At 33.1% G+C, this 17,622-nt stretch overlaps 1 protein-coding gene and 1 long non-coding RNA gene across 2 annotated transcripts; one reads left to right on the top strand and one right to left on the bottom strand.

Annotated features, from left to right (window-relative positions):
* Nucleotides 1-587: 587 nt before the first annotated feature.
* Nucleotides 588-11,819, bottom strand: LOC108871111. The gene is made up of 2 exons (XR_004456467.1): nt 5,258-11,819; nt 588-5,195 (listed from the first exon to the last, which is right to left on the bottom strand). It is a non-coding gene; the product is annotated as an uncharacterized LOC108871111 (long non-coding RNA).
* A 4,661-nt stretch (nt 11,820-16,480) lies between these two features.
* Nucleotides 16,481-17,203, top strand: LOC103861737. Its single transcript, XM_009139450.1, has one exon. It carries the CDS (start codon nt 16,481-16,483, stop codon nt 17,201-17,203), a length of 723 nt encoding a protein of 240 aa, XP_009137698.1.
* The last annotated feature ends 419 nt before the right edge of the window (nt 17,204-17,622 follow it).

Genomic DNA, 17,622 nt, shown 5'->3' on the forward strand with positions numbered 1-17,622 from the left:
GATTACCTTGTTGTAAGGATGTTTAATGAAGAAAATGCGGTTTCTATCAGGAAAGGAGATAACTCGTGGAAACCAATCACCCAGTTGCAATTTCCATGTATTTACGAGTGTTATAACATGGTATACAAGGATCACAAGCTTTATTGTCTCGATCATTATAACCTCACGATTTTTGATTTTTCCGGACATGTTCCCTCGCAAGTTTTCGAAATAAGCGTCGATGGATGTGTAAACAGAACAACAGTAGCTGGAGCCATTAGACATCTTGGGACCATTCCATGCAAACACTATTTGGCTTGTTATAAGAATTCTATGGTAGTCACTGTAGATGGAGATGTTTTAATTCTTAATAGCGTACGTGAGAGTATGTCCTACATATGGGACTTTAAAATCTACAAGATGGGTTCATTGACGGGAAGCAAGTGGGAGGAGATTTTTGTAAGAAAAGATGATTAATATGAGACTAAAAGACAATGAGGAACAGAGTAAACAGAGAGATAAGTAATGAAGAGTAAATTAAGTTGAGAATAAGAGAGTATGAGTATCAAGAGATTATAGAAATTGACAATAACCAAGAGAGAAGAGAATGGTGAAGAAGAAAGGGAAACTCCCCTCTTTCAGCTTAGGTTATAATTGATTACAATGAGAGCTCTTTATAACCAACACACACACTAGACAAATGAGAGGAAGAAGACAAAGAGAGATAGATCTGGATTCAAAATGAATGGTTGGGATGGAAAGATCTGAATTAATTTGAATTGGATGGCTGAGATGCAAGAGAGCTTCCAATGTGATAGTGACACTCCTAACAGCCATCTCTCTTCTCTCCAACATGTTATTTTAATCTCCACTTGTCCAGCCTCTCTCTCCAAAGGTCAGAACCTAATTTGAATTTAAATTTGCCTCTCAAGTTGAAGTTGCACGAATTTCACTCTTAGGCACTCAAGTCTGGCACTCAAGTCTGGCAGCTTACTTCTCAAGTTTGGCAACTTAATTCTCAAGTCTAGCAGTTTAATTTTGCTTCATGTCAACACTCCTCCTCAAGCTTAACCATAGGAGATCCTTGGGCAAGCTTGGAACTGAGAGTACTTGCCTCATTAAAAACCTAAGCATAGAAAACCCTTTGGGATAAAACCACACTTAGGAAAAGAGTACAAGCCTCTTAGCCTAGGGATTGGCCAGTGAGTTTATGAGCCTTATGATGATGTTGAGGGACTCATAAACTCTGGATCATGGCCTTACTTCAATGGCAAGCAGACTCCAATGCCTTCCTTGCTTCACACTTAAAACAACCTTTGAGCTTCTTCTTATGACCAGAGCTTGTCTCCCCCTTTCTTCTAGCTTCTTGCTTCCATTTAGGGTTGAATCCAAGCCTGCCTTTTCTCATGAGCTCAATAGGTACCTTGTAACATTTCTGGAATGCTGGTGAGGAGTACTGAACACTTGAATCCTTCACACCAGCTGCTGCTCAACCAGTCTGTGCTTGTCACTCTTGAAGCTTTCAACATGTAGGGGGACGTTGCAACTCCATGATCTGCCACCATCATGTGATTGCTCAGCCAAGAAAATCTCTAGTTGAATACTCCTTGTGTCCTTGCATATATCTGGCCAGATTGTAAATCACCATTTGCTGGCTTCCTTAAACTTCATCAACCAGGTACAAGCACACAAGCTATGGGCTGATTCAAAACTTTCCAACTGAAGGTATCTTTTCTAACTCCATATAGTAGTTGATCCATAGCTTCCCAACCAGAAGGTATTGTTCCAACTGAAGGTAACTGCTCTAACTCTACATAGTAGCTGATCCATAGCTTATATAGTAGTTGATCCATAGCTTCCCAACCAGAAGGTAACTGTTCTAACTCCACGCCTTAGGCTGATCCATAGCATTCCACTCAGCTCCACCTGATTTTCTTGTCAAGTAGTCTATGATGGCCATCTGTTCTAATACCAAGTTGTTGCTGTCCATGTTGATGTTTCTTGCTGTCCATGTTGATGTTTCTTTGTAGTGGGTTCTAGATGGCTGGTGAACTCCACTTCAACTCCACTTCTGATCTCTGGTGAGCCAATGGACGACTTGAACCTTCAGAAATGATGCTCACCATTACCCCTCCTCAAGCTTGATCCGGAGAGTATAAGTGAAGGACCAAGCTTGGAAAGTGAGCAATACTGAACCTGAACCAGGAGCACAACAGTACAAACACCTGCGCTTAAGCCAACTGATCCACCCTTGGTCTATGCTCCAATGCCTTTAGAGGTAACTGAGGCAACAGATGACTTGGACCTTCAGGATTGCTCACCATTACCCCTCTTTAAGCTTGATCCGGAGAAAATGAGTGAAGGACCAAGCTTGGAAGTGAGCAACATTGAGTCTTGAAACCAGGAGCGCATCATCCTAACAGCTGCGCTTAAGCTAACCGGTTCCTCCCTTGATCTCTTCTCCCCTGCCTCTTGTAAGTCTTTTGAACCAGGAGCTCAACAACCAAACGTTCTACGCTTAAGTCAACCGGTTCTTGCAATTCATGAGGAGATTCAGCCTGGTGGATGGCTGATCAAACACTAGTCTGCCTCTCCATCAATACTCCTTCCTGAAGTATCTTCAAAGCTCATCCATATTCTATCTCAGCCACGACTTATTACCATCTGGACTCCTCACACAAACAATCTCTCCATGGTCAGGAATATACACACTGTGTACGCTCTGAACAGCATGGGCAAAGTCTTAGTCTTTGTCTTGATTTGATGATGGACAGAGAACAACACTTGTGTATCTAAAACATCACTCAAACTCCAGCAAGAATCAGACCACACACACTAGGATCAGACCTTGGTAACTCACCAATCCTGATCCCAATGTTTTAAGAAAATGCAATAGATAGAGTCTAAACAACTCATTCAGTTCAAATCCATGCAAACTATTCACTAAATGCTCATGTATGATAACTCATCAATTACAATGCATTTAGGCTATTTTTAATGACCATTTAAGTAACAACATGATTAATTAAATGTCAAAACATGGACTAGATAACTCATCTAATCATCCCAAGTAGTTCATGAATGCATCACAGGACCAGAAACAACATATGGATGCAAACAAGACTAGAAACAACATATAGATGCATTACAAGACCAGGAAACTCTCCTAGACTTCTAGCAATGCAACAAGACACAAAACAGGTTCTAGACAACTCGCCTAGACCTTACACAACTCAAACAATTGACCTAAAACAATAACTAGTCATAACCATGCTGGTAAACTCAGAAATAATTTAAAAACAGAATCAACAAACACAACTTAAGTATCTTGAGACATGAACTAGGTTCAACAACTATAGCAACTTGAACATGTCCCAAGTATACTAAACACACCACACCACTCAACACAACCAGAACCATTTTCCCAAACTCATATCAAAAAGGAGAGGTTTAACTTACAACCAAGGAACCTGAGCTTGTTCCTTGAACCTCCAATACACATGGGTCATGACAATTTGTTGGATCTGAGATGTTGAGTTGAACTTCAACTCCTTCTCTTTAAGTACATGACCTCCTTCTTGTATCCATCACACCAAAGTCTCCTCCTTTCTTCATGCTTGAGAGTTGCCACCTTCTTGGAAGCTCTCTTCTTGGATAGAGAAAGAGAACCACTTGTACAAGGTAGTTTTGAACCTTTGCTAGACAAACTACTCCATAAACTTTTGCTTTCAAGTGGTTTTGGTTGAGCATGATGAGGGTTCTTGAGGCTTAGAGACTTGTATACACCTTGCCTTAGAGCTGGTTGTGGGTTCTTCCTTCTTGGAAAACCTTTGGACCGCTGGACAAAAGGTTGTACCAGACTCAGATGAAGATGAACTGAGAATGAATTAGATTTACGGAAGCTTTTGTGAGGTTCAGGAGTTTAAAGCTCTGATACCATGTAAGAAAAGATGATTAATATGAGAGTAAAAGACAATGAGGAACAGAGTAAACAGAGAAATAAGTGATGAAGAGTAAATTAAGTTGAGAATAAGAGAGTCGAGTATCAAGAGATTATAGAGATTGACAGTAACCAAGAGGGAAGAGAATGGTGAAGAAGAAAGGGGAACTCCCCTCTTTCAGTTTAGATTATAATTGATTACAATGAGCGCTCTTTATAGCCAACACACACTAGACAAATGAGAGGAAAAAGACAAAGAGAGATCGATCTGGATTCAAAATAAAAGGTTGGGATGGGAGGATCTGAATTAATTTGAATTGGATGGCTGAGATGCAGGAGAGCTTCCAATGTGATAGTGACAGCTCCTAACAGCCATCTCTCTTCTCTCCAACATGTTATTTTAATCCCCACTTGTCCAGCCTCTCTCTCCAAAGGTCAGAACCTAATTTGAATTTAAATTTGCCTCTCAAGTTGAAGTTGCACGAATTTCACTCTTAGGCACTCAAATCTGACACTCAAGTCTCAAGTCTGGCACTCAAGTCTAGCAGCTTACTTCTCAAGTCTGGCAGCTTACTTCTCAAGTCTGGCAGCTTAATTCTGATTCATGTCAACAATTTTTTCTTTGGGAGACAAGACCATTCTTTTGGAGTTGGGTATCACAGTGCTTGCCAAGGACATTGAAGGAATCAAGAGAAACTCGATCTACTTTAATGGTTCTGATTCAGTAAATCCATATGATGAAAATGACATCCTCATATTCAATCTTGATACAAAGAAGGTTGAAAAACTGAATCAATTTGTTTGTTTGTCCGTTCAATGCTCTAATGCACGATGGTTCTTACCAACTTTCAAACGTGAATGATTAAAATAATTATAAATATGTTTACTACATTTTTGTTTGTGTTTTTCAAGTTATTAGGGGTTTGGAAATAATCTCTTTTGATTACACTCGTTTGATTTTCAAGTTTCTATGTTTTAAATTTTCATGGTATGTATCTGATCTTTAATTTGTGCGTCTGAGATTGTATAACATTTTAGCTTTGATACAATTCGGCCAGACGGACGCATGATTAATGTTAATTAACTGGGTTCAACAAATAAATAGAGAAAAAACTATCATCAAAAATGGGTACAAAGAGGAAACATACCTATCGTATGAAGCGCTTCAATGTGGGAAATAAATAATGTATATCTTAATATTTTTGTGTGGTATCAGGTGACACCCCGACCTGATATGGTACGCCCGTAACAAAGCCAATTTTTTGTGCCTAGCATCCTGATAGTGAAACACTGTATGGTAAGCCTATACCCAAATCAAGCGATTATTTATCAACTTACAGAATTATTGGTGAGGGATACGTAGAGATATCTTTGAAGACGGAGTTTGAGGAGCTCTGACGGAGATGCATCGGAGACACTTTCTTATTTTTTATATTTTTCTTTGATTTTTTGGTGGAGACACTTCTCTCTTTTCTTACAGTTGAGTCACATGCACAACCACCATGTTCTTGGACTAATCATCAATCTCTCGTTTTACAGGAAGAATAAAAGCTCTCAACTGGTTGGCTCATCGATGGGCGAGACTAGTCCAATTTATTTTAGACGGGCTATGAAGGCCACCAATTAAAAAATATCCAATTGGATAAAAAAATGAATTGGTCCATAGTCCAATTGGCCAAGACTAAATGGACAATGACTGTCCATGACCTTCCAAGAACATATTTCCATGATTTTAGCAAAAGAACATAGTTTTACTGTTTTGATAGGAAAATATGGTTTTTGCAAGAATAAAAATTTTACGGTTTTGATGAAAACAAAAACGTAATTTCACGATTTTGGAGGAAAACATAATTTCACGGTTTTGCGGAAAATAAAATTTCATGATTTTGACGAAAAAATTGATTTCACGATTTTGATGGGAAAAATAAAATTTCATGTTTTCGGTGGGAAAGACAATTTTATGGTTTTGATGAGAAAATTTAATTTCACGGTTTTGACGAGAAAACATAACTTTACATTTTTGTTGAGAAAACGTAGATTTGCAGTTTTGATGGAGAAAAATTATTTCGTAGTTTTTACGAGAAAATGTAATTTTACCATTTTAGCGCACAAGCATAATTTCACGGTCTTGACAGGAAAACATAAGTTTACTGTTTTGTCGGGGAAAACATAATTTTACGGATTTAACAGAAAAACTTAGTTTATGATTTTTCATGAAATTTCATGGTTTTGTTGAAAAAAAAAATAACTTTTTTTATTTTGGCGAAAACATATTTCAAAAGAGTTGGTGGAAAAACTTAGTTTCACGATTTTTCGAAAGAAACATAATTTTTGATTTTGACATTAAAAATTAATTTTCCAATTTTGATGGGAAACCATAGTTGTTCAGACACATCAGCATAATGTAATTTCACGGTTTTGATAGAAAACTGAATTTGTTGGATTTGCGAGATAACATAGTTTTTTTACGAGAAAATGAAGTTTTCTAATTTTAGAAAAAAATATACTTTCAATTTTTGAGAAAAAGAGAAAAGGTATATACACTCAGTTTATATCGTACTTTTTTTTGTTAAATTATGTTTCTCTGTATTTTTAATGTGTAGGAAAAGGCCATCTATACATCACTTAATTTAAAACACGTGTGATTCCATGCGCAAAGGTTGACACGTCTCCCGTGATCTCCTTCATAGTTGGAGGAAAGACTGTATCCATCAGTGACGGAGCCAGAAATTTTTGTATTGGGATCGGAAAAAAATCAAAGACATAATATATAAACGACAATAAAACTACAAAGGTATTACTCCAAAAAAAACTACAAATATACTTGACGCTCACTCATAACTTATTTTTTTGTTTAAGTTTTTTTATTTTTAATGTCTCTGTATTATAAACAATTTGGGTCTAAATCTAATATAATTTAGGCTTAAACTAACTTATTAACAATGTTTAAAATTACAAAATATGTTTAGTGATTTACTAAATTTTTGTAATTATATAAACAATAAGATTAAAACTAATATAAATCCAAAGTTTAAAAATAAAAATATATTAGTGGTGATTAAATTTTGTCTTTAATGTTTTGTAATTATTTTTGTGGGGTCAAATTTATTTTTTAAATGGAGTCCATACAAAAATCATACAAATTTTATCAAAAAATATTTTGTGAATGAAGTGGGGTCAGCTGAACCCCTCCCACCCACTAAGCTGCCTCCGCCCCTAGTATCTATCACTCCAAGCAATGTATAATCCTAGTTTTGTTAAACTTTGAATTGTTAATTTATGTCAAGAAAATGGCATAAAATATATATTCAACCAGAGCTGATTTATTAGCAAAAACCAAAATACATCAATTGCACATGATAAAATCAGTTAAATTTTATTTTTGGGCATATATGGTCGAATGTTCTGCATAATATAGATATTTATAATTAAAAAATTGATATTTTTTCCTATATTTAACTACTACTATTTTTTATTTATTTTTTTACCTTTTTATTTTTTAAACATAATTCAAATTGACAATAACAAAATATTGTCAAGTTATATTATGTTTTTAAAATAAAAAGTAAAAAAAATAGTAATTACAAAAAAAAAATTTAACCAGCAAAACAATAAACCCTAAATCCTAATCCTTAAACCCTAAATCCTAAATCCTAAACCCTAAACCCCTGGGTAAATCCTAAACTCTAAATCAAAAACACTAAACAATAAAACACTCAAGGGTTTAGGGTTAGTGTTTTTGATTTAGAGTTTATGATTTATCCAAGGGTCTAGGGTTTACCCAAGGATAAAGGGTTTAAAAATTATGCTTTAGGGTTTAGGGATTACGATTTAGGGTTTAGTGTTTTGCTGACGACATTAAAAATATCATTTTTTAAATTTTTTTTCTATAATTACTATTTCTTTATTTTTTTACCATTTTATTTTAAAAACATAATATAACTTGACAATATTTTGTTTTCTTTTCTAAAAGATATCGAATTTGAAATAATGAAATTCTATTGGTTGGTGAACCCAAGAATAACTCATTAAAAATCATATTAGTTGGTGAACCTATAGATTCACCCTAGGAGGTGAATCCAAGAATAACTCAATATTTATAAAGTAATGATCAATACCGATTTGCTACATCAAATTAATTCCCCCCCCCCCCCCCACCCCCCACCCCAAAAAAAAAAAAAAAATTGGTTACTTATCTAAGTATGAAGTTTGTTGGGAAATTTTTTTTTAGGCTAAAAAATGATAACTATGTCATATTAGGCTAATCTCATATACTTTATGTCTTATTAGTCAAAATATTTTTAAAATGGCAATACTCCCCTTAATTTCAACTAAAAATTTGAAATTACAATTAATAAAACAATTGTTAAATATTAAATATAGTTTTTAACCAAAATAATTAAAAAGTATTAAAAATCCCCCCAAAAAACCTGACGTTCGAAGTTCTTTTTTCTTAAATGGAATCAATCGATCATGTAAGCAACCGTTCGATCTGAACCGGTCGATCCTGATAAATATATCCAGAACAACGAAAATATGTGGAGAATATACTAATCGACCAAGCCCATGTCCGTCGATCGCAGAAGCTCGATCCCACTTCGATCGATCGGTCGCATCTTCAGGATCAATCGATCATGTGCCTAGGTAAGTCTTCCAAATGGATTTCCTGATTTTCGTCGGTTAAATCCGGTTTGATTTTCACTTGATTTGAACCGAACAAACATGAGCTGAATTCTTAAAACCTGATTTCTAATCAATCAAACCTATTTTTCTCTTCTCCTTGAAGAACAAAGGGGAGAAGAAGATGGCGTGAGAAGAAGTTTCCAAATCGGCGTTTTAATTTTTAATTTAAAAATTGATTTTATAAATCATAATTTTCTTTTAAAAAAACGATTTAATAAATATAATAAAACTGAATATTTTCAAATATTTTCTTCCCATATTTTTTGAACTGATTATCCTTATCCATAGAATTTGTATTCTATTATATGTAGAACAGAGTAAACATGTTTGAAATCGATTTCTACTATTTTTAGATTTACAGTAATGTGTAGATTTTGATTTTTTTCAGGTGTTAAATTTATAGTAATGTGTAAATTCCGGATTCTACAAATTTTCAGAACGATATGTTAAGTGCGGAATGTGTTTTTCAAATATTTTTTAGATTACTATTATTTATGTATATCACATATTCTAAACATATTAGATTCAATGAAAAAGTGGATTACATTTTCTACTGTGTAAAATGTCAATTCTACTTTTTGTAGAACAAAATATGAAATTATGATTTAAATATTTTTAGAACTGGAAAAAATACTAATAAGATGATATAGGTATTTCATCAGTAGTTACTATTTTTTTGAACTTTTTTTTTGTTTGTAAAACTATTTATTTGATTTATTTTAAAAAATACTAAAGGGTATTTGAGAAAAAAAATGGTACAAAAAATAGCCTAATAGGACATAGTTATCTCTTTTTTTTTTGGAAAAAGTTATCATTTTTTGGCCTAAAAAAACAATTTTCCCAAGTTTGTTTAACTCCCTAGTTAATTAAATTGACTCTTAGGATCATAATTGTTCTAAAAACAGTTTAGGTGGTGTTAACCGTTCACCTAAACGGCCAATCGGTCATAAGTAAAACAATTTCTGTACACTGATTTTTTAAATGTTATAAACCATGCAAAGAAGTACGTGACATAAGAACAACAAAAAGGAAACGAAACATGGACCTTTTCACAGCGCTGGCGTTGGAGAGGCAACGGAAAACCGTGTTTGTATGTTTCAAGAGGGACAGAGAGAACTCAAAGACTAATTCGCATTTTTCTTTTGCGAGTTGAACACAATTTTGTATTTTATTCAAAATAAACTGATTTGATCAGAATCTTGATAGCTTTAGATACGGTTTATTAAGTGTTGCCACTATTTTCTTTTTCTTTTTTCTAACAGAAATATTTATTTTCTTCGTTACATTTTCTTTAATGTCCAAAATGCTTTAAGATACACACCACAATATTTATTGAAATTCTGTTTGTCTATAACAAAAGCTAGCAAGGAAAATCACATCGGCATAAATGTTCTTTGCCGAAGTTATTACACTCGCAACTATAAGGCCTGTCGCCTCCGTTCTTAACAAACTCATTTGTGCACGTCTCGTCTCCGTTAGGGCCACATCTACCGACAAATATATCTTTCTGGCTACATAGGTTACCCATTGTAGTAAATCCAGCTTCCCCATCTATTATTTCATAGGAACCACACAAATTCTACACGAAACAATTTAGTTGTTGATAAAGCGACCAATTTAAATTAGTAAATGTTTTATAACTTTTCTCTCTAGAAACAACTTATTCGCAATATGCAATACTTGGATTTTTTAAGTTTTACGTGTAAAGAAAAAATAGATGTCTTACCTATGACATTGTTCAGAATAAAGGACATGAGAACACAAGAAACGAAAAAACAAATAGAAGCAGATCTCATGATTCTTGATGAGTGACTTCGATACTTCAACTCTTGTGTGCAAATTATTTTTCTTCTCTAAAAGATGAATCCAAGAATTAGTCGTATTATTATATGTGATGAAACAGTTTTTGTAAATTTCTATATATACGCATATTCAACAAATGCATTGGTAAACGCAGTGGGGCCTGGTTTGGAAAGTATGTATACAAAGATCAAATCATCTTAATGATACTTTTGAAAATAGTGACTAAATCTGTAAACATGCTTTTTGAGTGCCCGCCGGCCACTCAAACTTGGGCTCTCGCGCTACATCTCTCACTCCAAGAGGAGTTCCCGAGCCCCTCTATCTATAGTAACTTCGATTACCTTCTGAACAGAATAAAAAAACAGGACATGCCGGACGATGTTTTGGCCAGAATCCCATGGATCACTTGGTTCATGTGGAAATCTAGAAACGACAAGGTCTTCGAAGGTAAGGACTTGACGCCATTGGAAATTCTCCAGTCTGCTTCCTCGGAAGCGGATAGCTGGAGCATGGCGCACGTAACTCCGGAGAGGCGGGAGGAGGAGGATGGAACGCCTCTGCCCGCAGCACAAGATTCACCATCAATGCGCCTGTTTTGAAGGTTCGATGCATCTTGGAAAGATGATGATGCTAGGTATGGTGGTGGCTTCGTGATGGAGAAGGAGGATGGGATACCAATGTTTGGTACATTTGCTAGTAACCGAGTATTGTCCCCCCTACATGCTGAGTTTAATACTCTGCTATGGGCCATGAAATCCTCATTACTTCTCGGTCACGACTCGATGACGTTTGAATCAGATTGCCTGCAACTGGTTAAGCTCATTGAGGAAGAAGAAGAATGGCCAAGTCTAATGGCTGAAATTGATGAGTTTGTTGATCTTCGTTCTAAGTTTAATTCTTGCTCCATATCGTTTGTTTCTCGTACTAAGAATGTCCGAGCTGACCATCTTGCGAAAGGTGCCAGAGCTCGCGGCTTTTGCTTTTCCCATGTACACTCTGAGGTCCTAACTTGGCTAGTGCTAGACACCACTTGGTTGGCTTCTTCTTAATAAAATATGGAGCTTTTGTTGTCAAAAAAAAAAATCTGTAAACAATTAATGAGTATTTTAACTAGTTTTGGAAGGTATTGTTCAATTTATTTTCTTAAAGCTATTTTTGGCCATTATGTATATATGTATTTTTTTTTGTACAGCTCCATTATATATATATATATATGTATTTTTTATATATTTATTTTATTATTACATTATTATTCAACAAAGATTAAAAAAAATCGTTTTAAATTTGTAAATGAAATAATGAAATTTCTATTTATTTATGATGCAATCTAAAAACAATATTTGAAATAGTGTCATATATTTAGTATTACTATATAAATAAATAAATATATATATATATATATATATATATATATATATATATATATATATATATATATATATATATATATATATATATATATATATATATATATATATCTTTTACAAAAAGATGCATTTTTGTGACAATTCTTTCATTTTAGAGACTGTTAAAGTACGTAAAAGTTTTAAAAGTGGTTGAATACAAAACAGCTCACCGCTAAATATATTACGATCTATCTAAATTTGTCCATTATTTATTCAAATTCTATCTGCTGGATTAAACCGGTTGTGTGATCATAGCTTAATGTGTACTAGGTGGACCGTCCGCACGCATTTGTGAGCATTAACTTTAATATTAAATTGATCATTACATATTTACAATTATATAATACTTATTTTACATGTGGTTTCATTGTAACATCAGAAATGATTTACAGTTTCATTCTCTAAGCCTTGAGTCAGAAAAGAGTTAATTTTTAAAAAAATATTTAAAGATGTAAATAATCCCCAAAATATAACAACTTATATAATTATAGGACAACGTCAATGAGTTTCAAAGTTTTTAAAAAGCTTTGAGATTACTTTTGGCTCTCAGACGTATCCGAAGAAGATCACGCACAATAAATAAATTGCACTTGATTAGCATACACATCTTATATTATATTCTTGCTAAGTGATTTAACTTTATAAAAAAGAATTACTTTTTTTTAAAAGGAAGGATCAGTTCCTGAATAAACAGAGTCGTCTCTTTTTGTTAGTTGAATCACTGCTGATGCAAAAATATAAATAGAGATACAACATGGAGAGGAAGAGAACAAAAATAAACAGAGAAGAAGAATCCCCCATAAAATTACAAGTAATGGTGTTTCCGTCTATGAGTTACTTATTGATTATCATACACATGCACAAGATCACAAAAGTAGAATTTAAATTAGAACGATCAAAAACATATGAAAACTTAAAAGATAGATGCGTGAAACTAATGGGGGTGGCGTGATATTTATATAGCAAATTAGTTTAAGTTTCTAAATGACCTAGCTTTCAAGAGAAGCTATGAAATAGAATATGCTCTAATAAATTTTAGTTTAGCTATGAGATAGAATATTTTCTAATAAATTTTTAAAGATATTTTGGTTATAATATATACATAATTTTGATAACTCAAATCTTGCTATATATATTTAAATATTAAATGCATGATATTAGAAAATAAGATATCTCGTCAGTTGATTGCAACTGGTTTTTGATAAAACAAATCCCACTATAAAGATTTAAATAATAGATAATAAGGAAAGAATAATAAATTTTAACGTTAAAACCCTTCAACTAAGTTTGTTTTGGGTAAAAAACCTCCAAACTAAGTATTTAACAAAAAAACCCTAAAATTAACTTTATTTAATGAATTAAACTCTAAAATGTCATAACTACAATTACTACCGTAAATCTTTAGTTTAGGGGTTTCTAGACTAAGTAAACATAGTTGAAGAATTTTACCATTAAAAATGAAAAAAATCAAAATATTGTAATAGGAAGATAAATTTTCAAAATACATTTTATAAATTAATGTATAAGCTTCTATAAATGACTTAGAACCTCTTATAATAATTTAAAACATCTGATAAGCCAATATAAATAATTTTTATAAATGTATTTATAATTATATAAATGATTTATAAAGCATGCATTGAATTATTAAACATTAATAGTTATTATGATACTTTATATATAAATATAATTCTTTCTATACGAATATAAAATTATTATATCAATTCAAATAAACATTTTTTTTTATTATTTTATGTAATTTATAAATATATAAAAAAAATTGATTGCATTATTACTCTTTCATAGTTTCAACAATTAGTTACCATAAATAATTATTTCTAATATTATGTAGATTATTTGGAAAGTGGTAATTGAATTATCCTTTCCTTTTAGATATAATAATAATAAATAAAATTAAAAATCATCGGCCAATCAAATTATAACAATTTGAAGAGTTCATTTATGATCAACACATAATAAAAAAATCACTTATGTGACTTCTCAATCAATATATAGTAGGATTTATATTTTTATAAATAATTTATAACATTATATAAATAATTTTAAAATTCTGATAAATTTATTCTTTAAACAACAATAAATAATTTAAAATCATATTAATAGACATGTTTGGATTTTGTAATATTTAAAATAGTTATTATATAATTATATTCGAATACAATTCATCAAGTAGAGTATAAAACTATTATAATTATCTTATTTAAAAATTCGTTCATTATATTTTATAGTTTATAAATATTAAAAATAATAAATAAAACATTATTAATCTTTTTATAATTTCGAAAATTAGTTGTCATAAATTGTTATTTGTAATATTCCTTAGATTATATAGCAAGTGATGTTAAATGTTTTTAGACTTACCTTAAATTTTTAGATCTAATTTAAATAAATAAAAATTAAAAACAATCGACCAATCAAATTATAACAATTTTTTGAAACTTCACATATGAGCGACACGTTACCAGAAATCACTAAAGTGACTTCTCATTTAATATATAGGGGGATAAGTTAGTTAAGGTAATACACACTTTCATTTTTTCTATATTTATTTATTTATTATTTTCTTCTCCACACTTGTTTTTTTTTTCACTTCTAAAAGCAAATAAAATAATTTATCAGAGTACTTTTTTGCTAAAATATAAATTATACTTTGTCAATATTTTGATATTTGTTTTATTATTTTTCTATTTGCAAATGGACGGATCTTGTAGATTTGAAAGATACAACATATGATGGTTTATGTGGTCTCGGTCCATTATTTTTGGATGTACAAAGCAGAGAAAAAAGTATTTTAAAAGTTGGCACATATAATTTTATCAAATTAACTGCACATCAATATTAGTCAATGTTATCATAAATATTTCACTGATAATACAAAATTTCACATTTTAAAAATAATTATTATTTAACAATACACTTATTCAATATATTTTTAAGTAAAATTTATATAAACGAGGGTATACTTTTATACAAATATTATATTTTCAAAGGAATTGTAAATCATATTTACATATAAATAAATAAAATAAACATGAAAAAAAAAATCTACCTTCTTTATATGTTCAGAGTGGTTGTTTGGCTGACTTGCCATTTGGGCGGGCCTTGTATATAAAAGGCTGCCGAATCTCTAACGGATGATCGCATAAGATCGAAAGAATATTTTTACTATGAATTTATCTATATGAACGAGTTATTATGGTCAACTCATAATGCATAAAGTATCGTAGAAATCAATGAATAAAAATTGATGTATGATAAAAAAAACATTGATAATTTATATATATACATATTTCACACATGCAGGATGATGATACCCACAACATCAAATAATTCGTGTAAAAAGGATATTAAACTCTCCTTCTCATTGAACCAGAAGTAATCAAAGCTAATAAATGAGACAGGACATTAACCATTACCAGTCTTTGCAACCTTCATTTTGATATTTTTCTATTTCCAAATGGATCAATCCTTGTAGATTTAAAAAAATCTAACAGATGATGGTACATGTGGTTATAAGCGTGGATAAAATCTTTAATGGGTGATTGCATAAATCGAGTAAGCATTTAAAAGATGAATCTATGTATGAATAGTTATTATGGTCAACTTATCATGTATATATCATAGACATCAATGAATAAAAATTGATGTATGATACAAACACTATAATTTATATAATTTTCACATATCCACTAAATTATTATTAAAAATGAGAAAACATGTGTAAGCTTACAATCCTATGTGAATATAGTTGGTTTAAAGCCACCGGTAAAATCACAATACTAAAAGGCCAATATGCTGAGATTCTAGCATGTCCACGTCACTTAAAATATTTTTACAATCAGAACATTTCATTTGGACACGTCTGACAGGCTTCAATTACTTTTGGGCTTCACGTTTACCTTTTATTTGGAATGGGCTTTATTTGCAACGTCTGTAGGCTTTATTGTCAGAGAATTAAAGATATGTCTTCCTCTGCTCCCGCCGTTGTTGCCCCAATATCGTTCGACGATTTCCGCCTGGGTCGATCTGCTCAGTTCGTCGTGGCTCGCTTCCTGCGTTTTTGGGACTCCAAAAACATTAAGAAGCAAGGTGAATTCATGGGAATCACCTTGCTTTTCCTTGATGAGCAGGTACTGTTCCATTTATTTACGATCAAACTTTTGAGAAAAACCGACCATTTGATTCCGTTAATTTCATCAGTTCTGTTTTGGTCACATGTTTATTTTTTGTTTTGTTCTCAAAATTCTGTGATCCATGGCCGTGTCGGGTGATCTGCTCAGATATTTGATCTGAAAGTCTTATGAGAATCCATATTCTGAGAATCCATACGGATATGGTCACTAGAATGGTTTGTGGATGAAGATCATTTTCTTGCAAGCTCTCGCAAACAATAATTTAGAGGTCCCTGGTTTGTTCTTGAAAGAATATACTCCTTGATTCTAGGAACTCTCAGTTAAGATTGAGCTACCTTATTATTAGGGAAGTTGTAACTACTTTACGTGTACATATTCTCTGTAATTGATTCAATGAAAGGCAAGGGAAATACAACTTCTATCATGGTATCAGAGCCACAAAACCTCTGACCCGTTTCTTCTTTTTTCTCTTTTCTTCTCTTTTCTTCTTCTTCTTCATATATTTGTCTTCGTCAATGACGGCTCCGCTTCCAATGGCCGATCGTTGCTTTGGTATAACCAACATCAAAACTCACATTCCTCTCATCTTGGATCTTGATGAACACAACTACGACGCTTGGCGTGAGTTGTTTCTTACTCATTGTCTCACGTTTGATGTCCTTCGACACGTAGACGGTATGTCTACACCCGATGGAGATAACGATCAACAATGGCTCAAGCGTGATGGGCTAGTGAAGCTCTGGATCTACGGAACATTGACTCCTCCGCTTTTCAAGTCATCATTCAAAACCGGTGGAACAGCCAGAGACGTTTGGATCCGTATTGAGAACCAGTTTCGAAGCAACAAAGAAGTTCGTGCAATGCAAATTGACAATGAGATACGAAACTTGGAAATAGGAGATCAGTCCACCCTTGTCTATGCTCAACGTTTGAAATCTTTAGCCGATCTTCTCTCTAATTTGGAGGCACCGGTGAATGAACGTAGTCTTGTGATGTATATGTTGAATGGTCTAAATGAAAAATTTGACAATATTATCAATGCCATCAAGCACCAAAAACCGTTTCCCTTGTTTGACGATGCCAAGTCCATGCTGCTTGATGAAGAATCCCGCCTCAAGAGATTCAACAAACCGAACCCCCAAAGCACTGATCACGCGTCATCACCGACTGCTCTCCTCACTGATAGTTCACCGTCAACCCAACACTCGCAACACCGCAACAACAGTCGTGGCAGATGAAGAAACAACCGGGGCAGAGGACGCAACAACAATCACCGACAGCAACAGAACTGGAATCCTTACAACTCCTGGAACGGTCCACGCAACTTCAGCAACAACTGGCCAATGTTCTCACCGTGGAACGTGTTTCCTCAACCTTTCCAGAAACAAAGACTCCTTGGACCACGCCCCACACCTCCACAGCCTGAGGCCAGCGTTGCTCAGTCCACTCCGCTCCAACCAACACAAGACTTCGCAGAAGCCTTTAACACGATGATGTTGATGGAACCTTCGTTTGGTGGTTGGTATATGGATTCCGGTGCAACGTCACATTTGACTTCATCTTCAGGTATGCTTCATTCTGTTGACAATCTGAACACTGAAAATTCAATTACAGTTGGGAATGGGTCCTCCATACCAGTTATCAAATCGGGTTCTTC

This window comes from Brassica rapa, chromosome A03 (assembly GCF_000309985.2).
Source record: "Brassica rapa cultivar Chiifu-401-42 chromosome A03, CAAS_Brap_v3.01, whole genome shotgun sequence".
Classification (NCBI taxonomy): Eukaryota; Viridiplantae; Streptophyta; class Magnoliopsida; order Brassicales; family Brassicaceae; genus Brassica; species Brassica rapa.

What these genes read in the sequence shown, in the direction of transcription:
- LOC103861737 (XM_009139450.1), top strand. Translation starts at nt 16,481, where the DNA reads ATGACGGCTCCGCTTCCAATGGCCGATCGTTGCTTTGGTATAACCAAC.